The sequence below is a fragment of the Protopterus annectens genome, chromosome 4.part1 (genome assembly GCF_019279795.1).
Source record: "Protopterus annectens isolate FY-2018-M chromosome 4.part1, PAN1.0, whole genome shotgun sequence".
Classification (NCBI taxonomy): Eukaryota; Metazoa; Chordata; order Ceratodontiformes; family Protopteridae; genus Protopterus; species Protopterus annectens.
Window position 1 is genome coordinate 997,407,942 of NC_056734.1, and position 25,980 is coordinate 997,433,921.

Sequence of the window (25,980 nt, forward strand, 5' to 3'; positions counted from 1 at the left end):
GAAAACACAGCACTTATTTAAGAAGGAAGAATATAAACATGTTAAGATAATGCTTGCAGACTGCATTTGCAGTACTTGAATATGAATATGTAGTATATTTCTGTACTTCTTTTTATATAGGCTGTGACGCTCATGGCCTGGCCCAGCAATCAAGGAGCCTCAATCCTCACCACTAACACCAGTGAGGGGCGTCTCATATAGGAGGAAAGGATAACAAATACACACAGTAAAGTGCAATTTCCCTTAAGAGTACACAGAGATCACAGTCAGTCTGGGGCTGGTCGCTCCCTTGCTCTCCAGGTCCCCAATAAGACTCCCCACTGGCACAGCTATAGGGTCCAGATCTCAGCCTAGTGGGCAACTTAAAACCTCCAGCACTCTCTCTGTCCAACCAGTGCTTCATGTCCCTGCCCAAGCTGACACACACACACGCACACGCACACCCACACGCGCACACACACACCCACACACGTACACACACACACACACACACACACACACACACACACACACACACACACACACACACACACACACACACACACACACACACTTTTAGAAGAGTTTATACAACCACACAGACACTCCTGGGGAAGGCTGGCACAGGCTCTCTAGCTGTGCCACTTTTTCCTAGACTATACGGTAGTACCAGCTGCCACCACCCACTAATATTTATCAGCTACTCAAAGGCCCTTAAAAGGATGTCCAATTATTAATGTGTAATATTATCATCCAATTGATAGTATAGCCCAGGGCTAAAGCTACTGGAGTGGCTTTGTACAATTTTATCAAAAGCATGCAAGTACTCTAAAGAGCTTAAATTATCTGTACAAAAATTAGAAGTTATGTACCTACCATAACGTTCCATGTTAGTTGTCTTCATCTCGCCTTCTTCTTGCTGGATGGGTTCGAGAACTCCTTTTACCAGCTCGAGGCAACCCTATATCCCATGATGCAAGGCGGAACTACCTCAGATCTCGTTTGGTAGCTAACTAACCCTGCTAAAGACTTATCCTAATATAATTAGGAACCATGGTTCCTAAAAGAAGTCCTCATAACAATGCTCCAGAGGAAGCAATCTAATAGGAACTCTCCAAGATCTGTCCAGGCCAGCGGAGATGAAGACAACTAACATGGGTAGGTACATAACTTCTAAATGTTAAGTTGTCAATCTCATTCTTGCTGGATGGGACCAGCGTCCTAGCACCTGTATCCCGGGTGGCTCAATGGAACAGACTCTTGAGAACAGTGGAACCAAAACTGGCCCTATCTCTGGAGGCCAAATCCAACTTGTAATGAGACACAAAAGTATGAGGCGTGGCCCAAGTAGCTGCTGCACAAATAGTGTCAATGGGAAGTCTATCCTGAAAGGCTACAGAAGTGGATAGACTCCTGGTCGAATGAGCTTTTGGCTTAGAAGATAGTTGTTTGCCCTTGAGAGAGTACACATAGGAAATGGTGGAAGTCAACCATCTAGATAAGGTCACTTTAGATACTGGAAGACCCAACCTGCTTCCTGCATAGGAGACAAACAATTGGTCTGATTTTCTAAGTTGTTTAGTCCTATGTAAGTAGTACCTGAGCTGACGATGAACATCCAAAAAATGCAGCTTCTGTTCAGCTCTGTCAGAATAGTTAGGAAAGAAAACTGGTAGATCAATAGATTGGTTAATATTGGCTTGAGATACAACCTTGGGAAGAAAGGAAGGGTTAGTCCTGAGCGAAACCCTATCCTTATGAAACACCAGATAAGGTGAACGAATACAGAGGGCCTGAATCTCAGAAACTCTTCTTGCAGAAGTAACAGCCAGCAAAAATATAGTTTTCCATGTCAACAACTTTAAAGAACACGTAGCAGACGGTTCGAAGGAGGTAGAATTAGGGATGCCAACATTAAGTTCAGATCCCATTGCGGAGGAGGATGTTTCACAGGCGGTTTTAGGAGAAAACTCCTCTCAAAAAGGCTTTGCATAACCTATGAGACATGATGTTATTGTCCTGCAAGCCAACATGAAATTTGGAAATAGCAGCCATTTGTACTTTGACTGTAGATGATGACGAACCTGAATGAAAAGGAAATCCAAAACAGAATGTATAGGAGCGGTGAAGGATCAATATTTCTGGCCACTTGCTAGGATAAACACTTCTAGTGGACGAGTTTAAAGGAGACACTAAAATGTCTCTGACTGCGTCAGAAATCATTGCTAGCCTGGCTAGGGAAGGAAGTGGAGCAACCAAGCAGTGAGGTTGAGAGAATGAATGGCTCGGTGCTGCTGACCCGATTGGTGGATCAAAAGATCCGGAACTGGGTCCAGATGCCAGGGCTGCACCAGAAGGTGACGATGTAGAGACGGAAACCAAATTTGTCGAGGCCAATATGGAGCAATGAGGATCAATTTGGCTCTCAAAACGGTGGCTTTCTGAATGACTTGTGGAATCAATGGAAAGGGAGGAAAAGCATAAAGAAGTCCCCGAGGCCAATCCTGGGTTAGAGAGTCTCTCAAGGGTTGGCCTGGAAGAGGAAAAAGTGTGAAGTAATCTGGGCACTTGCTGTTTTAAAAGATCGCAACAAGGGTGCCCCACTTCAGAAAAATCTGATCCACTACAGACTGATTGAGAGACCACCGTGAGGCATCAGAATAGATCTGCTTAGCCTGTCCGCCAATAGGTTGGACCTGCGGGGATGTGCGTTGCTATCAGAAACCGCTGAGAAGAGATCGCCCATTGCCAAAGTCTGAGAGCTTCTCGACATAAGGGATAGGACCTGGTTCCGCCCTGTTTGTTGATGTACCAGACCACGGACATGTTGTCCGTCTGTACTGCAATAGTCCCTGTGGGAAGAAAGTCGAGAGCTTGCAACGTTAAAAGCACTGCTCTCATCTCCAGGACATTTATGTGCAGGTGGTATTCTATGGGTTGCCGTCCGTGGACCATCCTGCCCTGATAATGCCCCCACCCGATCAGAGAGGCATCCGTGGTGACTGTGGCAACTGGAGGAGGGGAACAAATGGTCGGCCCTGCTGAAGAAGAGGGAAGATACCCACCATCAGATGAGCCCTGCAAGACTGTGTCACTAAGATCTCGTGTCTCATGGGCAGATGAACAACATCCACTGCAGGAGACGCATGTGGAAGCTAGTGGAAGAAGAACAATGGCTGCAGCCATTAGGCCTAGAACCTTCAAGACAAACCTGGCTTTGACCTTGTTGCTTTGTAACAGAAGCTGAACAAATTTCTGGATGTCCAGAATCCTTTGATTTGTTAGTCTGGCTAACATTTTGTCGGTATTTAACTCTGCTATAAAGGTGATAGATTGGCAAGGCAGCAGAGAGGATTTTTCAAAATTCACCGAAATTCCTAGACTCTTGCAAAGCTGTAAGGTGTAATCTCTGGACCGAAGAAGCTGATCCCTGGAGGTGGCGGAGAGGAGCCAGTCGTCCAAATAAGGAAACACTTGGAATCCTCAGGTGAGCTGTGACCACCGCCATGCATTTGGTGAACACTCTGGGGGCTGAAGTGAGGCCAAAGGGCAGTGCTCTGAATTGGTAATGACTGGCTCCCCCGAAAGCGGAGAAACCTTCTGGGCGTCTGTGAATCTTTATGTGATATCCTGAAGGTCTATCGAGCACATCCAGTTGTCCTTGCCCAGAAAGGGCAGAATGGATTGCAGCGTGACCATCCGGAATCTTGCCTTTTGACAGACTTGTTTAGTCTGCTTAGGTCTAGTATTGGTCTCCAATCTCCGTCCTTTGGGGACCAAAAGAATCTTGAGTAGAAGCCGGATCCTACTTGGTCTGCTGGCACTGTTTGGATGGCTCTTTTCCCAGGAGTTTTAAAACTTCCTGTTTAAGGATTTTGTAACCCTCGGATATAATCGACTGTACCCACTTCTCTTGTGATAGGGATTGCCAGGCTACTGGGTACAGCGAACTTCCCCGACTGCCTCCAAGGGTGGACAGTCGGGCAACACCTCAGGGATGCTGAAAGGGCTTCTCAGGAAGAGGCTCCCTGTTGCCCTGGTTCTGAGGACCCCCTGCCTCTAGGCGGTTATTATTATTGTTACTCTGCCTCTCTAGGTAACTGACCACGTGTGTCCGGTGTAGCTCCTTGGGCTTACATCTTCCCCTTCTGACCCTTGGGATATGGTCTAGAAGGAGTGGAAAACTGGACTCCAACGGCACAAAGAGTTTTACCGTCTTGTTCACATCTGGTCAAAGTATCCTTCACCTGAGGTCGAACAAAGCCGAACCATCAAAGGGTGTTGGTGAAGGCCGCATCCAGGCTTGGCATCTAAGAGCAACACCTGTGTGCGGCCCCCTACTCGCTCCATCGGCTGCATAAGATATGAGCCGCATGGAGGAGTTAGCAGGATAGCTAGCTGAGAGGCAATCTTTTCCTGAGCCCCAGCAGCTGAAGGATCCTGGACTACTTCCCCAGTTCCTTGAGAATATCTCGTTGAAGCCTGGTGAAGTGACAAAGGTAATTCAGCGAACGCATTGCAAAGGTCGCTGAAGAAAACATCCGCTTTCCATACCTGTCCATGGTCCTAGAATCCTTATTAGGAGGATGGACAGGTACTGAAGGATCCGCCAGTTCCTTCTTAGTGGCCGCCACCACCATAGCATCCACAGAGACACCTTTGGACATGAACTGTTTGTCCAATTTGGATGGTCTCCTGGGGACAGGTTCCGGAATCTGGAGCCACTACCTGCATGAGTGGGTGGACACCAGGAGGTGGAGGGTCGGGATCCAAAAGCCTCCAGGTATACCGACTCATCCTCGGAGGGGTCAATGGATCTGTTTGAGGAGCTCAAGGATGTCTGAAAATGAGACATCCTCAGAGACCCTCCGACTCATCTAAGTCAGTATCAGATGTAGTAGACTCAGAGTCTGTGTGTTTCCTCCTCTTCGAGGGGTTCACCTGCAGGGTCAGGAGAAACCTCGGAAGAGGAGAAATTCCCAGTGGGGAAACCTGGGGCGATGGATCCCTGGGCCTGAGAGCAAGAGGCTGGCAAGAGGTTTCTGCAGGCACTGATGAGGGAGGAGCTAGAGGATAGACCGTTGACCAGGCTCAGAGGCCAGGACACTCCTCATCACCTCAAAGGCTCCTCTCCCGGAGACCTGAACACACGGACAAGGGTCCGATGCCACTAGCCCGGATCCTCCAAGGAAAGTCTCAAGGAGGAGATCGGTCTGTTGAGACGGGCTATGGAGCATTGGGGTGCCTGAGACTTCAACACAGCCTGCTTACCACCTCTCCAAATCGCGGTCAGACAGCCTGGAAGATCAGATGGACAAAGGAACAGTAGTCAGGGAACCCACTACTCTGGCAGAAGAAGCATCGGTTCCAGCAAGGAGGCTTAGACACTGTAGCCTGAGCCTTGCTTGGGAGGAGAACCTTCAGGTTTCAACAAACCTCGGAGGATCAGTTTGTTCCTCCTTTCCTGCAGGACTCGCTGGCTAAAGGCATGACACAACAGGAGTCCTGCAGGTGCAAAGGCAATACACACAAGAAGTGTGACCGTCTGTCAGGGACATTTTCTGACAGCACTGGTCATTCCTTAGACATCCTAACAGGATATACACACACAGTCCCCACAAACACACAACTTAATCCCTACACAGACACACAGGAAGGGAATAACTTGGGAACTAGGCCTGACTAAAACTTTCACTGAAAAACTTATATTAAAAGTTTAAAAAGGAAGGGAATAGGGTGGGCTGTACTAAATACAGGCTAACCTGACACTGAAGGGAAATTAAACCCCTAACTAACTTTTTTCTTATTTAACAAGAAAAACTTACCTCAGCTGGCAAACGAGATCTGGGGTAGTTCTTGCATCATGGGATATAGGGTTGCCTCGAGCTGGTAAAAGGAGTTCTCGAGCTAAAGCAACCCATCCAGCAAGAATGAAGGCGAGATTGACAACTTAACATCAGCCACAGTTGAAAGGGTTTAAAAGTATTTAATAACAAATAGTCAAAACACAAGACAATACTTTTTATTACACAGTGTTAGTCAAGAGTTCAGAGATCACAGAGAAATACTTAAATAATTCATTAGTACAGTTCTGACATCACAGAAAAACACAGTCTAATCTTTCTAGTTTCTAGCTATTTCTAAGAGAAAACACAAGTCTAAGATAAATTTACATATAGAGCAAGACAGTGCTGAGTTGGGTGGTCAAGTCAAAAAATGCTTAATGCTCTCTGATTCTCTCTATTTTTAAAATCACATTCCTGGTTCACATGACATCATTCTTCACACTTCCCTGGGTTCCCAGGCTAACAGAAACTACATTTATATTCTTTAGTACGCTCACACCAGGTTAGGAAGGAAAGCCATAAAGGACATTTATGCATGCAAATTCTGGCCATTAACTCGGGCCTTAAAACAATAGCAAGAATTCCTTCACCTAGACAGGCTGGAGCCAACTTTAAAGATTAAAGACAGTCATAAAATGCTTGACTTAGCTTCCTTACAGTAGAGTGCACTGTTGTTACATTATTTTCCAGTTCCACATGTGACACTATTTTTACCATTTACGACAACAAGCCTGTGGTTTTCATTAATATTTACAGATGACATAATTATCTGTACAATTCTATCTGGCTAGACTGGCAGCCTTCACATAGGCAGATTATATTAACCAGGAAGTATTAATGGAAAAAATGAAATCTTATTAATTATCTCAATAACATAAATGTGGCATTTGATCTATTTGAAAAATAACATTCTTTGATGTCAGGGTCTAAAAGCTGTCAGTTCTTTGCTTGAAGACTGATTCTCAGAGACACTCACCTGAACTTCCGACTCTTTGTCTTTCTTGATATCTTGCAGCTGTTTCTGGAGAGCTTTAATCTGTTTCCTCCCATCCTCCTCCCTTGATAAAGAAAATAACAGTTACACACAGAAACAAGTACTGGTAAGCCTCAACAGTTTTTACCTCATCCAGCACATGCCCATGTGGTGGGAACTAAAGAGGCAAATTAAGTGATTAGTTTGTTTTCAATGAGAATAATGTTTCTGTTGCACTTACATGTAAAATGTAATAAATAAAAACAAATGCATAATAAAAATACTGTAAAAATAAATATAAAAACATGAGCATCTGTCTGCACATATGGATAAAAGATTGTAGAGGACAGAGATGATCCTTTAACTCTCATTGTATAACTACTGGAATAAGATTTTATTCAACCATGTCATAGCAAAAAACAAAAAAGACAAAGGATGAAAGCAACTGCAATATAACATAAATATAAATACAAGTCTCAGTAGTGAAAGAAGACAGAAAGACATGAATAATGAAAATGGGAGTATCAGAAAAAAAGATGAGAGGGATATAGGGAGGGTAAATGACAATTTAGCTACATAAAATATATTACTTAATGGCTTTCATAGATGTTAAAACCTGATTTGCCAAACCTCACAAACACTGTGCCAGTAATACTGCATAAAGCCTGATTAATACAATAAGAATAGACAACACAGATTCCTTATGAAGTTAAATCCTGTGAGTAAACTACTGTACTGAAATGCCACAGATGGACAGCTTTTTTGACAGTTAACAAAACAGTTGTCAAACTATGGCAATTAAAAATAGCCAGCAGTTTCAGCAAAGCAACACATAAACAAAAACAGCTTTTTTAGTTACTGCATGTTACTTTTCTATTACTATCAAGTGTAATGCAAAATGTCACAGCTCCAGTCACAACTTCCTCCATATCAATATCATATCTCCAATTAAAGTGCAGGTTTGGGATTATAGAATATTGCTTATTATCAAAGAACTGTATTATGCTGTTAAAATGTCCATTTATTCATTTAAATTTAAACACAAAAAACTGTTGAACACACCAGTAACACAGCCACCTCTTATAGAAACGTATTATTTAATGTAGGATAAGCGTTTTCACGATATACATAGACTAACGTTTCGTCAGATCAAAAAGACAAGACATCTAAAACACATTTAAACTCTATAATAGCCAATCAGATGTGCCAAATCAAAACACACCCACTATGATGCAATTACACACCCCATATAGACATAGAATCAACAAAACATAAAATAAATATAAAATATTCATATGAAAAATAAAAATAAGAACAAAAAATATATATACATAAAATTAAACCTAAAATGGCTACCTATGTAGCCTCCGGGTTTTAAGGGCTGGCTTCAGGGGAACATATTCATTCAATCCTTTCCCCTTCATTGCACTCAATCTGAGAATCCACTGCAATTCCACTACCTCTGTCCATGTTCTAATATCCCCGTGTCTAGCACTTGTATAAAACCTATCAATAACTAGAAATTTAAACTCATTATTTGTCCCCTCCTTCATCACATTTAGCAAGTGGGTTACACTTGTACTGAATGTTGGTGAAGTAGATGTGCTCCCTCACTCATTCCCTTAATCTCCTGTTACTCTTACCAACATAAAAACAGGAACATTTAGTACACCTAGCAAGGTACACAATGTCCTTTGCATTGCAGTCTGCTTGTACTCTAAACTCAAATATCCTATTTAATAAAACTATTACTAATATCAACAAATCAACAGTATCTACAGTTCCAACATGGATTGATACTGGAATGGCTCAACCCAATGGATGTTCGTCTTTTCTGATCAGGATAACAAAGCATCCTTTTCAAATTTAATTTATTCCTGTAAATGAAAGTAGGACGTGATCCAACTACTTCTTTGATTTTGTCATCAGTGAGCAAAACTGACCAGTTCTTTTCAGTCACATTCCTAACACACCTTGTGTCTGTGGTATATTGACTAGAGCAAGCTAATGCTCTCTTACTGTCCCTAGCAGTATTACTTTGACCAACTGTTTCATCTTTCCTAGAAAAATAGGGTCTAGCCCTGCTCCCTCTTAGAGCTGACCCACTATTCAAGCCAAGGGTCACCTCTCGCTCATCATAACCCCTATTCAAAAAACGGCCTTTCAGTGTTTCCAATTCATCCCGATATCCATCATCTCTGACATTCAGTCGTGAAGCCCTCATACTCTGTCCCTTCACTATATTAGAATATGTATGTGGAGGGTACATACTCATCCTGTATAACAACGAGTCCTTATAACATCCTTTCCTAAAGAGGCTGGATTCTCAGATTGGGTGCAACAAAGGGGAAAGGATTGAATTAATACGTTCCCCTGAAGCCAGCCCTTAAAATCTGGAGGCTACATAGGTAGCCATTTTAGGTTTAATTTTCTGTATATATATTTTTTGTTCTTATTTTTATTTTTCATACGAATACCTTATATTTATTTTATGTTTTGTTGATTCTATGTCTATATGGGGTGTGTAATTGCATCATAGTGGGTGTGTTTTGATTTGGCACATCCAATTGCCTATTATAGAGTTTAAATGTGTTTTAGATGTCTTGTATTTTTGATCTGATGAAACGATAGTCTATGTATATCGTGAAAGTGCTTATCCTACATTAAATAATACGTTTCTATAAGATGTGGCTGTGTTACTGGTGTGTTCAACAGTTTTTTGTTTGTGCTTATATTTGGTTTTACACACCAGTTTTATTCTTGAACTACTTCGTTTTTTTTGGATATTCATTTAAATTTGTTTAAGTGGGTTGGTCAACAGACACTTTTTCACCATGATCCAAGCCATTTGACAGTGCTAAATTCACATTTAAATTATACGTCTGCAAAGAATAAATTATACAGAGTATATGTATCGACAAGGTACAACACTATTACAAGTGTAACTATTTACAACTTGTAAATTACATATCTGCAAGGATTTGTCATACTGATCACTGCTGCAGTATTCCAATATTGACAGGTTATCTCTACAAGGTAACCTAATATCCAGCTGGTGAACCAAAGCCTAAACCTTTTCTATGGTACTACAATTTGAAGTATGGGAGCATAGGGGATGCATAAGATCTTCAGACTTTCTAGAGCAAGGAGACCCTGGAGAAGCCTGAGTTAACAAGGAGGGGGAGAGTGATTGCACCCCCCCCCTTAGTCCATAAGGTGCATAGAGGGCACAACAATGCAATACTGCAACAGTGATCAGTATGGCATCTATTGTTATTGTAAATTCTTACACAACTGTACATCGTTTGTTGGATAACTGTTGCAGTATTCCAAAACTGATGGGGTGATTGCCAAAACCTAAAAGCTGTATATGGTGGATGAACCGAAGATGGGGACCTGTCTACCAATCCCAACATGACAGATCTGGCAAAGGGGGTCCTTCATCCTGAAAAAGCATCCACTCTGTAGTGTGTTCTGGTGGTGTGCACAGAAGACCAGGTGGCTGGTTCCGGAATAGCTCTGGAGTCAATGCCTTTGAAAAAGACACAAGAAGAAGATACTGCTCTGGTGGAATGGGCCTTCACAGGTAAAGACAGGACTTGCCCTGAAATTAATAACAACAGGAAATGTATTTTGAGATCCAGTTGGAGACTGTTGCTTAGAGACAAGGTTGCCAAGTCTGCCTTCCTGGGAGGAAACAAAATGCTGTTCCATTTTCCTGATGTCTTTCATCTTATCAAGGCAGAATTTAAGATGTCTGTGAACATCCAGGGAATGCAGAAGTGGTACCATGGGTATGGTTGGTGTCGTGTAACTCAGATTTCTTATAATTTCTCTTGCAGAAGTAGACTGAAGGGTGAGTAGAGACTGACAGTAGGTGGAGAGGAACTGAACTTTCTCCTGGAGGAGAAAGGCTCAGGAAGACTAGGTCCTGGGAGGTGGTCTGGGAAGCCTTCTCGAGGTTGATGGTGAGCTCCTGTCTTTTCTGAACTGAGACAGAAGTAGTAGATAGAAAGGAAGAGTGTTTCAAAGACAAAATAGCCTTGTATAGGCCCTGAGGAAATACAACCCATTCCTTTTCTTAAGACATTCGCTTGGGAGAAACATGCTTGTTTTTTTGTTTCTTTTTCTTAGGGTTGACATCAGCCCATATGAAGCATGTTTGATTGACTTCAGATGTAGCCTGTTCCATCTGCTGCTCATCCATCTGAGGACTTATTGGCCGATCTTGCCATAACATTGCCTGTGCTGGAGTTTCCACACTAAATTATTCACTTTGTAAATGATCTGTAACTTCAGTTTCTGTTTGTTTAATTTGTACTTTGCTAAACTTTATTTTTACATTCCACCTTTGTGATGTTAGTATTGTGAAATTTACCATATCTGAGAGTCTTTGCTTGCATTTCTCTTCAAATATCTTTGGATATTTCCCTTCTGGCTCTGGGTTTAATTTCCCCAAGTGTTTTAGGTTTCTAAAACCCTGACAGGAAGGGACCCCATTCCTAAGTCTATCATGGCTACCATTTCCCAGTTTAATTTCTCCAAAGGTTTTGGGTTTCTAATAACATGAAAGGAATAGACCACATTCCTAACTCAAGGTGCAATTAGAGTTCCTGCAATTAGTACTGCTTCAGTCTTTCATATTAGCTAAAAGAGCACCTTCTAAGTACCTGCAATGTGTCCAGATTTGCCTCCTTCTGTAATTCACATGGATTACATATACTGATAGCATATTTAAGTATGATTGTAAATTGTTTTTTATTAGACAAGTTGCTCCTACCACCTTTGGGATTATCTGGGTATCTTTCTTTCAAGTCCACTTTTAAATGTCGAAATTCCGAAATATCTACTTTTAAAAAAATGTACCCAAAACATCGAGATTTCAGAATCTCGACATTTAAAAGTGGGTTAAAAAAAAGAGAGATTTGAAATAAAGTGTTTGCAGGGGGCAAGCCCCTCTGCACCCCCACACCTCCCCCTACTTAAATATACCAACTCCAGGATTGCGCTACAGTGAAGAGAACGGTAATGCTTCTGTTGCACTTACCATTCTCTTCACTGTAGTGCGATCTTGGAGTTGATATATTTAAATGGGGGGTGCAGGGTGGCTTGCCCCCCTGCAAACAGTTTGTTTTACTTTAACTTTAACTCACTTTTAAATGTCGAGATTCTGAAATCTCGATGTTTTGGGTACTTTTTTAAAAGTCGAGATTTCGGAACTTCGACATTTAAAAGTGGACCCCTTTCTTTAACATTGCTCTCATTTCTGCTTGCAAATCCTGGCATTTTATGATTTTTTTGTCTCTCTGTATATAAGATACTGTAATCATTGGTGTAACAATTTCTGTGATCAATGTTACCTTTTTCTTGGACTACTATACATGGTTATCCCCCATTTATTTTTTGAACTCTTGGTAATGGGTGGTCCCATGTGAAACAAAATTCATCATTCTCTATAATGCTTTGTAGTTAATTTTCAATGCTTCTCAGATTCTTCTGTATTGTAGTGTTAGCACCATTCCCAGTGCAGCAGTCTTGCCACACTATCATGCCTATCAGTATGCAGGCTCTCTGCCATGAATGTAAATAACCCAGCAAGAAAATGTGTAACTGTTTCCAGTTCTGTGTTACAGAATCTGCATTTGACTACTCCTCCAGCATTTTCAATGGATTTTCTAAACCAGCGTGTGTGCAGTCCACTATCCCGGGCTGCCATTATCAACCTTTCATCTTTAGGTTTCAGTTCGCCTATACTTAACAATTCCTGTGTCAGATTTTGATTAGCATGAGGTTGATTCAGAAGGTCTCGGTACTTGCCCCAATATTTGTGGCTTTCATATTTTTCTTCTCATTTGATTCTTATCCTAATATTCTTTATTTTGCTTTTTGGCACATTCATTTGCCAACTGATTTTTGTCTACTTCTGGTTTGAATTCCATTCCCACTTTATTCTGAAATGCTTCTGCTAAACTAAGCAAAGATGTCATCTTAGACTTCTTCTCCTCATGTTTTAAAACTTTCATTATTTTTGGGTCTGATGAGGTCATCAACTATATATATATATATATATATATATATATATATATATATATATGGATCTACTTCACTTACCCAAAAAAACACATCGCAGACATTCACTTCACCGAGACAAATACACCGACAAACCAGAAGACCGACATCCGGAACACCAACATTCCGACCAGAGGTAAGTAACAGCTTGGCCAGCCTGAAAAAAGAAAAAAAAAAAAAAACAAAAAAAAAACCAAAACTAAACCCATCCATGTGGGGGGGGAGGTTGCACCCCACACCCCCCTTAACTAAATATACCAACTTTGAGATTGCACTACCGCAGGGATAAGGGGCAAAGTTCAACAAGCTGGCCAAGCGGTTACTTACCTCGGGTCGGAATGTCGGTGTTCTAGATGTTGGTCTTCTGGTTTGTTGACGTATTCGTCTCGGTGAAGTGAATGTCAGCAATGTGTTTTTTCGGGTAAGTAAAGTGGACACACACACACACACATATATATATATATATATATATATATATATATATATATATACAGTATATATGCAGTAACATAATTATAGACTTAAACAGTTCGTTTCAAGGAGGCCCATACCTCCTTCAAAGGAAGGAATATATAATCTTTGTATACGGTGATTTTTATACATCATTTGTAAGCATGAAGCATTCTTGTTTTTGTGTCCAACTGATCCAATACTTTTTGGGGCCAGTCAATCACCTTAAAGCTGTAAATAATAACAGAAGGAGCAAATACGTTTATAGTCTGAACATTATTCCTAGATGTTAAGGCAGTTTTCAGTATTAGTTTTAGAATTCTGAAGTATTCTAAGTCTGAGCTTTATTTTCATTTGTTCATGTTTTTATCATCAGCCTTTCATCTATTCCCAAGTACTTATACCCTCCTTCCTGCTCGAGTTCTTTTATCACATTCCTGTCCCAGGTTGATATTTTCTTGGTGCTACAGCTTTCCTTTTTTAAATGTTGCTTTTGCACATTTATCAATACCAGACATCATTATTATCTCATATGAAAACTTTACCCACTTGTAGTTGTGCTTTCAAAGAGGAGTTGTGGTATTGTATGAGGAAGTCGGGAGTGTCAGAGAAGTATGTAAGAGTGGTACAGGATATGTACAGGGTAGTGTGACAGCGGTGAGGTCTGCGGTGGGAGTGACAGTTGTGTTTAAGTTGGAGGTGAGATTACATCAAGGATCAGCTCTGAGCCCTTTCTTATTTGCAATGGTGATGGACAGGTTGACAGACGAGATCAGACAGGAGTCCCCGTGGACTATGATGTTTGCAGATGACATTGTGATCTGTAGTGAGAGTAGGGAACAGGTGGAGGAGACCTTGGAGAGGTGGAGATATGCTCTAGAGAGAAGAGGAATGAAGGTCAGCAGGACTAAGAGAGAATATATGTGTGTGAATGTGAGGGAGGATAGAGGAATGGTGAGGATGCAGGGAGTAGAGGTGGCGAAGGTGGATGAGTTTAAATACTTGGGATCAACAGTTCAGAGTAATGGTGAGTGTGGAAGAGAGGTGAAGAAGAGAGTACAGGCAGGATGGAGTGGGTAGAGAAGAGAGTCAGGAGGGATTTGTGACAGACGAGTACCTGTAAGAGTGAAAAGGAAGGTTTACAAGAGGGTAGTGAGACCAGCTATGTTATATGGGTTGGAGACAGTGGCATTGACAAAAATGCAGGAGTCAGACCTTGACGTGGCAGAGTTGAAGATGTTAAGATTTGTACTGGGTGTGATGAGGATGGACAGGATTAGGAATAAGTATATTAGAGGGTCAGCCCAGGTTGGAAAGTTTGGAGACAAAGCCAGTGAGGCAAGATTAAGTTGGTTTGGACATGTGCTGAGGAGGGATGCTGAGTATATTGGGAAAGGGATGCTAAGGATGAAGCTACCAGGTAAGAGGAAAAGAGGAAGGCCTAAGATAAGGTTTATGAATGTGGTGAGAGAGGACATGCAGGTGGTTGGTGTGACAGAGCAAGATGCAGAGGACAGGAAGAAATGGAAACAGTTGATCTGATGTGGCGACCTCTAACAGGAACAGCCGAAAGAAAAAGAAAGAAGTTGTGCTTTCAACTCATCTTCTGATGAGCAACAATTTTAAGTCATCCAAGAAAGGTAGATGAGAAGTCTTTAAAAAAGGTTGGTTTCTGGGAGCCAAATTATAACCAAGACCTAATCTGTTAAGTAATAGGATAAGGGCAATACAAAACAGCAGCAGCAATAAAGAATCACCCTTGAATATCCCCCATGAATTTTTATCACTGGGATAATAATTTGCCCCTTGTCATGTCTCAAGTACAAAGTAGTTTGCCACAGTTTAATAGTTACTGTAATGTAATTGATTAACGTACGGCATTATCTTACACATTTGTAAGCATTCCATTATCCATTAATGTGGGATGCTGTCTAATATTTTTTGTGATCTATTCATGTCACACTTAGATTCTTCCCCCCTTTTGCAACTATCTACTATGGCTTTATTTAGCAACAAATGATCCTTTGTTCCATATAAGCTTTTTATATTAACTATATGTTCTATTGACATAACTGATTTTTTTTCTAAATGACTATAAACTCTGTCTTCAACATCCAGTATATAATATAAATATTTTTGAAAGACAAGTTATTAGTCTATGGTTCTTAGGGTGGCTTGCAGGTTGACATTTAAGGAGAACATATCAGTTTTCCTGCTATTAAGCAAGTTGGTGTCTGTTTGGGATGCATATACAAATAATTCTTGCTCAGGTCTAATTCTTTGTGTAAAGATGTTAATATCTTTAACCAGACGTTATGTCCTGGACCCATTATTTTTCATTTAACGACTTTTCTTATTTTTATCTCAATTTCCCTGTGGTTACTTCATCCCATTTCATAACCTCTACATTAAAGCTCCTCACTTTTTTATTTTTGTAATTCTCAAAAATAAAACAAATAAAGAAACACAGAGAAACTAGTGGTCTTAAAACTTTGGTGATGAACTCAGTGACAATAATTTCCAATATCATAAAACCCATGTAGTGTTCCAAAGCAACAAGCCTTTACTCATTATAGACAAGAGATCCTCAGTAACAAAAAAATCAGAAATATTTTAACAATGTTAAACATATCAGCTTTTATATACTTAGAAGTAGATGTAGAAAATATATGTATTGTTTAATTTTAAACCAGTCTATTCATGGCAAACAATATAAACAGGGCCGTAAAAGTACATTTTACAACAGCAAGTACCCTCCCACACACACTACTACTGGTTAGATCAAACTAAATCGTAGTTAAGGAAAACACTACCTATCTATTTGCAACCGACATTCCAAGATCAGGTACTAATAAAACATAACATATACATAAAAAGAGTTTTAACTAAAATCACTACTGGCTAACTAATGCAATAAAGTCTTCATCTGGTCTGTGACAAGAACTAAATTCAAGAAAAACACATAGCTATCTAATCATAAACATAATCAAACTAGAACACTATAAATATATAAATACATCTGTCTAATAGTCTAATAATATCTAGTAAATATCCATCCATGTGTATTAATGTGCATAAAAAACTAAGTTATTAACAGCTCTGAAAAAAGTCAGTGCTTTGCAAAAACAAAAAAACAAAAAAAAAAAACCTTGTGACAATTTTCATGTTTATTTTCATGTTTACAGCCGCAAAACATGTTTATACAATGACAGCTAGTAGAATAACCACACAACACTACAAAAATAGTGGATAAAGTAATCTAGTAATGTATAAAATTGTGCTGGTATGTGCGAGAGTGTCCACCAGTATGGTAAATGGAGGAATTATATCAATATTACATGGTAATAGTGGCATGAAAAAAACGCTGGTATGATGTAATAAATCTAATCAAAGCAGAACTGAGGTTAAAGTAACTAAACACACACACACACACACACACGCACACACACACACACACATATATATATATATATATATGTTTATATATTTATACACATTCTACACATCATTTTTATTATTATTTAGCATATTTTCAGTACATAAAAAATATTCCTCAAAATATTCCCTAAAACACCTTTACAGATTGTGTGGCAGCTTATGTAAATTCAACACACTCTTAATAGGGCCATAGTAGTTAAGCCATGGTTTTCTGAATGCATTTAATTTAATTGCCAGCAAAGCTATTTTTTTCTCCAATACACCACTGATGTCAAAATGTCTGGGATATCCTAAGTGTTTGGATAAAGTGTCCCTCTTCTATTCATTCAGCATCTGTTATGTTCAACAGGATCTTAATAAATACGTCTACAAATTATACCTATTTTTATTTTTGGTTGTGTTTTTATTCCTTTTGCTTTATTTCCTGTGTATATATATATATATATATATATATATATATATATATATATATATATTGAAGTAAGTGAGACTATGGCCAGAGGGGGCAGTCTCAGCACTACAAGACTGTTTTTACAGTACAGACTGGAACATCTTCAAGGAGGTGGACACAGTAAACCAACACATCAAGCTGGAGGAGTTCACTGAATCAGTGATGGGTTACTTCTCAAAATGTGTTGATGATGTGACAGTCACCAAAAGCATCAACACAAGAGCTAACCAGAAACCCTTGCTAACAAGTGAAGTGTACGAGCTTCTGAAAGCAAGGAATGCGGCATTCAAGTCCGGTGTTAAAGAGGCTCTCAGACTGGCCAGATCTCAACTAAACAAAAGGTTGAAGGAAGCCAAACACAAATATGGTCAAAAGATCATGAGCCACTTCTCTGAACAAAAGGACCCTAGCCGCTTGTGGCAGGGCATCCAGTCTATAAGATTACAAGTCCTCATCTTCACAGTGTGATGGTGATGATGATGATGATACAGAATTCCTAAACAAGCTCAACATCTACTTCAGTAGGTTTGAGGAAGGGAACAAGATAACAGCAGATAAAATCACCAACAACCAGAGCGAGGAAGAGCTCAGCCTCAATCTGCTGATGCCAGAAAGATCCTATAAAGAGTTAACCCCAGAAAAGCAACTGGACCTGATAACATTCTTGGAAGAGTGCGCAGAGACTGTGTGGACCAGATAACAAATGTGCTCACATACATCTTCAACAACTCACTGAGTCAAGCCATTCTGCCCAAATGTTTCAAGTACACAAACATTATATAACTGCCAAAGAAGTCATCACCTGCTAGCCTAAATGACTATCAACCCGTAACTGTCACCTCCACTGTGATGAACTGCTTTGAGAGACTGGTCAAAGATGTAATAACATCCAAACTACCTGCAGACTGCGATCCACTCCAGTTTGCATATAGACTCAAATGCTCCACAGGAGATGCTATTTCTTTGGCACTCCACTTATCACTGGACCACCTGGAGAACAAGAATAGCAATGTGAGGCTACTTTTCATCGACTTCAGTTCAGCTTTCAATACAGTCATCCCACAAAATCTGATCAGGTTCAACTGGGCATCAGCACACCACTATGCAACTGGAGTTTGGACTTTCTTATATATAGACCCCAGAAAGTATACATAGGCAAGAACACATCAGTGGAGTCCCACAGGGATGTGTCCTAAGCCCACTGCTTTTCACCATACTAATCCACGACTGCACTGCCAAGCACAGCTCAAACCATATCATCAAATTTGCACCTGATATGATAGTTGTGGGCCTCATCAGGAATGATGATGAGACAACCTACAGACAGGAGGTGAATCAATTCATAATTTGGTGTTATAGCAAAAATCTTGCACTAAATGTCAACAAGACCAAATAAATAATTGTGGACTACAGGAAGAGCAACAGAGAGCATTCTCCACTCATAATTAATGAAGAAACAGTTGAGAGAGTAAAAAGCACAACATTTCTAGGGGTGCACATTGTAATAGACTTGACATGGTCAGCCAACACAAATGCCTTCATTAAAAAGGCACACCAACAGCTTCACTTGTTGCGAAGGTTGAGGAGAGCCAACCTACCATCAACTGCTCTCACAATCTTCTACAGGGGCACCATTGAAAGTATACTGACAAACAGCTTTACAGTATGGTATGGAAGCTGCTCTGCTTCCAAGCACCAGTCCCTCCAGAGGGTAGTGAAAGCAGCTGAGAGGATTATCAAGAACCCCCTCCCATCCATACAAGACCTGCACATGTCCAGATGTCTCAGTAGGGCAAGGAAAACAACCAGGGATAGCGCTCATCCTGTTTACAAGCTGTTCTCACATTTAACATCAGGAAGGCACTTTTGACGCATACGCTGCAAAACCACAGCTTCTTTCCACTAGCCATCAGGTTAGTTTGCTTTTTATTTGTTGTATTACTTTATTGCCTTTCTCTATTTTGAATACTGTGATTTGTTTTATTTACCTTGTGTTTTACTTCCATTCTGCTTTTAACTTCATATTAAAATTTGAAAACAGACCACAGCTCTGTCTCTTGTGAGTCAGGCAGAAATTAGTACATGTCAATAGAATAGGTCAGTTAAGGTTAATCATCTGTGAACTGAGGGGCTGGAGCTAGGAACTAAACCTTCTATTTAAGGGGTAAAATATAACATTTCAGAGCTTTACTAGAAAGGCTCACCCAGACTCTGCTACACTTTGCTGTGGAGGAAAGGTTAGTTTGCTTTTTATTTCTTGTTTTCCTTTAGTGTCTTTTTCTATTTTAAATACTGTGATTTGTTTTATTTTCCTTGTGTTTTACTTGCATTCTGCTTTTCACTGCATATTAAAACTTGAAAACAGACCACAGCTCTGTCTCTTGTGAGTCAGGCAGAAATTAGCACAGGTCAATAGAACAGGTCAGTTAAGGTTAATTATCTGTGAACTGAGACTGAGGGGTGGGGCAAGGAACTAAACTTCTATTTAAGGGGTAAAATAAAACATTTCAGAGCTTTACTAGAAAGGCTCACCCAGACTCTGCTACACTTTGCTGTGAGGGAAAGGGTAGTTTGCTTTTTATTTGTTGTATTACTTTATTGCCTTTTTTATTTTGAATACTGTGATTTGTTTTATTTACCTTGTGTTTTACTTGCATTCTGCTTTTAACTACATATTAAAACTTGAAAAAAGACCATAGTTCTGTCTCTTGTGAGTCAGGCAGAAATTAGTACAGTTCAACAGAACAGGTCAGTTAAGGTTAATCATTTGTGAACTGAGGGGGTGGAGCTAGGAACTAAACCGTCTATTTAAGGGGTAAAATAAAACATTTCGGAGCTTTACTAGAAAGGCTGACCCAGACTCTGCTACACTTTGCTGTGAGGGAAAGGTTAGTTTGCTTTTTTTTATTTGCTGTATTACTTTATTGCCTTTTTCTATATTGAATACTGTGATTTGTTTTATTTACCTTGTGATTTACTTGCATTGTGCTTTTAACTGCATATTAAAACTTGAAAAGAGACCACAGTTCTGTCTCTTTTGAGTCAGGCAGAAATTGGTGCAGGTCAATAGAACAGGTCAGTGAAGGTTAATAATCTGTGAACTGAGGGGGTGGAGCTAGGAACTAAACCTTCTATTTAAGAGGTAAAATAAAACATTTTAGAGCTTTACTAGAAAGGCTCACCCAGACTCTGCTACACTTTGCTGTGAGGGAAAGGTCAGTTTGCTTTTTATTTGTTCTATTACTTTATTGCCTTTTTCTATTTTGAATACTGTGATTTATTTTATTTACCTTGTGTTTCACTTGCATTCTGCTTTTAACTGCATATTAAAACTTGAAAAAAGACCACAGCTCTGTCTCTTGTGAATTAGGCAGAACTTTTTTCCCCACCCACCCACCCAGTTATTGTAGTGTTCTTAAACACCACTGTCTTTCTAGTTCCCTTCCCCTTATGTTAACTTGACCATATATCTCATTTCCTCGCTGTTTTACTAGCTTGTGTAAGTAAGCACAAAATTATTATTTTGTTAAATCACTCCTCTTCAACTGTTTAAATTTATTGGCCATCCTACTGTATTCAGTAGTACCAAAATACAAAAGTGACCACCCCTTTCAATCGATCTTGCTGTTTTAAAAATAGTGACTCTCCACTAAAACTTAACATTTTAGACAGGTAAAACTTAAGTTACCTACTTTCACATCTAACTCCTCTAGTGCACACTGAAGTGTTTAGGATAAACCATTTTTTTCATCTTACCTTTAAGCATCCCTATGACTAGCACTTGCTTTAAACCTGCTGGAAAGCACTAGGAAGTCTTAAACTGATACAAGCACTCAACTTTCCTTGTTAATAAGGAGAAAATAATCGTAGGCACTAAACAGCCTATAACTGCAAAGTACCTTGCTATGGTAAGGGAAAACAGCTCTTGTACTTTACAAAAAAAAAAAGCACCAAACCAGGTATGTCCAAGGGTCAGCTTCCGGTGATTTCTCCTGTCCACCTGGTGAATCTGGGCATACTGGGGCAATGCAGCAATTGCCTCATGTAAACAGACAACCCTCTCCTCCTACCACCCAACACTACAAGCTGCGAGAGATGCACTTACATAGCCAAACAGGAAGCAAAGCGCTCTCCACCCAAGATTGTGCTAGACAGTCAAGAGGAGAAGATTAACACCCGCACTACACCTCAAGCAACACATAGCCCTTCTAAACCCACACCACCAACACCCACACATAGCAACACTAAACCCACATATGTGGAAGCCCTTAACAATAACCTACCCAAGCAACAAGGACCTCCGAAGCTGAAACTTAAACAAACATTAATCAAAACCAAAGTGTCACATAGCTCACAACACCAGCATGCCACCCAACAACAGCCCCTAAAGCAAGACAACGTACCCGACATTTTAGTCATAGGTGACGGTATAGTCAGGCACACTGATGTCCCACTCACCACGATGACCACGATGCTTTGCCAGAGATGGTCTGCACCTGTCGCCTCTGGGATTCAGGTTACTGGCTAAGGCTTTTGCCACCCCTATAGTGCCTTTTTTAGGCAACGTTCAAAGGACAAAACCACCACTGTAACAGGTACAAGCATGCAAAATCTGAAGGTAATGCTACTCAATGCTAGAAGTCTAAACCTCAAAGTGCACACTCACAAGGCACTCCTAAAAATGGAGAACATTGATATCTGTGCAGTAACTGAGACCTGGTTCAAGGCTCCAGAGTGCACCCCTGCAATACCAGGCTATAACTCTTACCACACTTTTCGGCTACCAAACCAGGACCTAAACACTGAAGATGGAGGAGTGTCCATATTCACCAAGGATATTCACAACACCAGGCTAGTTGCCCAACACAATGCGTCTGAAATTCTCCAGGTGCAACTAACACTAGGTAAGATTGCAATCCAAATTGTAGCTAGCTACAGATCCCCCATCATGCCCCAAGATTCTCACTACACCTTTTTAAACATACTGGAAAATATTAAGATACAACCAAACACCCTAATACTGGGTTATTTCAACTACTCTGCCATTAACTGGGAAAACTACTTGTGTACCAACACCTTTGCCCAACGGTTCTTGGAATTTATAAATTCCAATGCCCTGGATCAACTAATCCTTAGTCCCACCAGAGGCTCAAATATCCTAGACCTGGTCATTACCAACATGGGAAATCAATGCTCCACACCTATTGTCACCCCCTCGTTGGTCAGGTCTGACCATAAGCTAATCACCCTTGACATCCACATCCCACCCCCACACCCCAGTAAGGAAACCTCCGTAAAAAAATTCTCCAAAGCCATCTTCATGCTACTCAAGTCAGGAGTGACAAACTTCACGACACCCATGCAGACAAGAACTGAAAGTTCGACTGCTGAATCCTACACTAAGGCACTGTACGAGCACATCCACTCGTGCATGAATTGTGCCATCCCCAGTAGAACCAAGATGCTCTCCTCCAAAAAAAGGAAGCCAATCTGGTGGTGCCTTGGCATAAACAAACTTTACAACAAAAGGAAGAAACTGTTGCAGAAAAGAGGAAAATCCCAAGATGCAAAAAACTCCCTTATCAGCCTCAGTAAGAAGCAGAGATCCCTCATAAAATCCTTCAAAGCTAGTTATGAAAATAAAATTGCCAAAGATTCCAAAGACAACCACAAGACATTCTATAGCTATGTCAAGAATCTAAAAGGCAATGCTTAGATCTGCTCTGAGCTAAAACAGAATGACATTAAATATACCGATCCCAAGGATATTGCCAATATCCTGGCAGATCGATTCAGTGCAAACTTCATCCCCCTCTCGCCCCGTAAAGGGCCCATCTCAATACTGAAAGATTGCCAAATTCCGGTAATAATGGCCACACAGGTAAAAAATGCACTCTCCAAAGCTAAGAATACAGCTTCCATGGGACCAGACGACATCCCAGGCTGTGTACTACATGAACTAAAAATGAACTGACACCTCACCTAAGTGCCATGTTTAATCATAGCCTCACCTCAGGCTTTGTGCCGACTGAGTGGTGCACAGCTACAGTTATCCCTCTCCACAAGGGGGGATCCACCTTGGAACCCGGGAACTACCGCCCCATCAGTCTGATAAGCCTGATCTGCAAGGTCATGGAACATATTATCATGGAACTTATAAACAAAGACATTGGCAACCTTCAAACACTGGACCCCACGCAGTTTAGGTTCATGAAGGGCCAATCTTGTCTCCTGAACCTGATTGACTTCTTTGAATCAGTCTCCAGAGCTGTGGACAAGGGTAAGGTGGTCCACACAACCTATCTGGACCTCACCAAGGCCTTCAACCCCATCCCCCACTCTGGAATCATAGATAAACTTACTAAGCTGGGCATTAATCCCTACATCATTCGATGGGTTGCCAAATGTCTTACTGACAGATCTGGCTAACAATGTTCTCAGATGACTGCAAACTCCCCAAATGATGTGGATATTCTACAAAAGGGCCTTACAGAAAGAGATGCTTGGTGCCAAAGCCATGGGCTCAAGCTCAATGCCAAGGAATGCATAGTTATCCCCTTTGGGAAAAAACATGTACCCTTGAATTACCACATAGGTGGCAGTACACTAAACACCAAAATTGTGATGAGAGACTTAGGGACACAGGTGGACAGTAGTTTCACCTTTGATAACCACATCACCACAACAGTTAGGAAATCCTTCTATGTGGCACACTTCATCACTAAGGGCTTTTCATCCAGAAAAAAGTAGGTCATTGTCCCACTGTACTCATCCCTCATTAGACCCCATTATAGAATACAATGCCCCGTTTGGTATGTACCTCTCAAGACATCTGCAACAACTGGAAAGGCCGCAGAAATACCTCACTAAAAGAATCACAGGCCTAAAGCAGATGCCCAATGCTGACTGTCTAAAAAAACTCCACCTATACCCTGTCACATATCATCTACTCAGAGGCAATCTCTGCTTAACATACAAGGCCATGTCAAACCTAGAGCTGTTGGACATGCTACACTTAAAGAAACCCTCAGAGACATATGCTCCAGGGATCTAAACCTTGTCATCACAATGAACAAAACATGCCTGTGGGACAGGTTTCTGACTCAGAGACTCCCCAGACTCTGGAATAGACTGCCCATACATGTATCTTTGGCCCTCTTCAAAAGGAACCTTGATGATTGGATGGGAGATAGGAAATTCAGCCTGGGGGATCACGTCAGTCGCCCTGCTAGACAGGGGTCCAGGGAATTAAATATTGTGGGAAGAAATAGCCAAGGAATCCATAGGTTCATAGGTTGGTACTAGGCTATCAGCCCTAGGACCTATACAAGCCTAGCCATAACAATTCCCTGGCTATTTCTTCCCACACTATTTACTCACCTGGACCCATGTCTAGTAGGGCAACTGGCATGATCCCCGGGGTGAATTTCCTTTCTCCCATCCAATCATCAAGGTTCCTTTTGAAGAGGACCAAAGAGGCACTTTGTTTGATATGTATGGGCAATCTTTTCCAGAGTCTGGGGAGACTCTGGGTCAGGAACCTATCCCTCCAGCATGTTTTGTTTATTGTGATGACAAGGTTTAGATCCCTGGAGCATGTGGCTCTGAGGGATTGGGATTTCTTTAAGTGTAGCATGTCCAACAGCTCTGGGTTTGGCATGGCCTTGTATGTTAAGCAAAGATCGCCTCTGAGTAGACGATATGCGACAGAGTATAGCTGGAGTTTTTTAAGGCAGTCAGCGTAGGGCATCTGCTTTAGGCCTGTGATTCTTTTAGTGAGGTATTTCTGTGGCCTTTCCAGTTGTTGCAGATGTCTTGAGAGGTACATACCAAACGGGGCATTGTATTCTATAATGGGTCTAATGAGGGATGAGTACAGTGGGACAATGACCTCCTTTTTTCTGGATGAAAAGTCCTTAGTGATGAGGTGTGCCACACAGAAAGATTTCCTGACTGTTGTGGCGATGTGGTTATCGAAGGTGAGACCACTGTCCAATGAAATCAGTGCAATAATACAAGTATTTATTATTGTTCCATTTGTCTGTCTACAGAATTTTGTGTATTATCATCACGTTAAATGTCGTCTATGTATTATATGCACATTGAGTCCAAAGAAACGTAATTTCGCTCGGTTTGTACTTGTATAAATCGAAGTGACAATAAAGTTTACTTTGACTTTGTCTGTATACCTTCTAGACGTTTCTGCTTGTGCTGATATTTTTAGTTATTACTGGAAATACCAGTTGTGCGTCAGGGCTGGTAACTCAGCACGTAAAAATCCACTACCAAACATTAGTGGACCGGAGTTCCACTGTGGCGACCCCTAACCGGGATAAGCCGAAAGATGCAACAACTGGAAATACCATATGATAAATCTTGATATACTCTGATACTCTGCATTGCTTTTACCACATCTTTTAAGTATTTTTGATGATCTGTTCCCTTTTCTCTTAACAGTGATACTTCTTGTCTTAATTGCTTTACAGGTTTTTTTCTATTCGGTGCAAAAATGGTGGCATGCTACGTGTTCCTTTCCTTTCCTTTTTACTCTCTGTTTTTGTGGTAACAATTTATCAGTTATTTGTTCATCTGCAAGGCAACATAACCTGAATTTCTCTTAAGAGTCCTGATTTCTGTGTTCATCTGTTTACCAGTCTTCTAACATTTGAGTCTTACTTTCTGTAATCCTTTTCTTTCATCTATCTTAATATGTCTATTCATCTCTATTAACTAAGCAGGTCTTCCCTTAGATCATTTTCTTGTGGACTGAGAAC

At 40.8% G+C, this 25,980-nt stretch overlaps 1 protein-coding gene across 3 annotated transcripts in view; it reads right to left on the bottom strand.

The window, feature by feature from the left end:
* IQCG (IQ motif containing G) overlaps nt 1-25,980 on the bottom strand; it is a 1,934,505-nt gene that overhangs the window by 894,816 nt on the left and 1,013,709 nt on the right. For all 3 annotated transcript variants that reach the window (XM_044070701.1, XM_044070702.1, XM_044070700.1), the window contains one exon: nt 6,802-6,883. In XM_044070701.1, the coding sequence (XP_043926636.1) occupies nt 6,802-6,883 (82 nt within the window). The remainder of the gene's footprint in view (nt 1-6,801; nt 6,884-25,980) is intronic.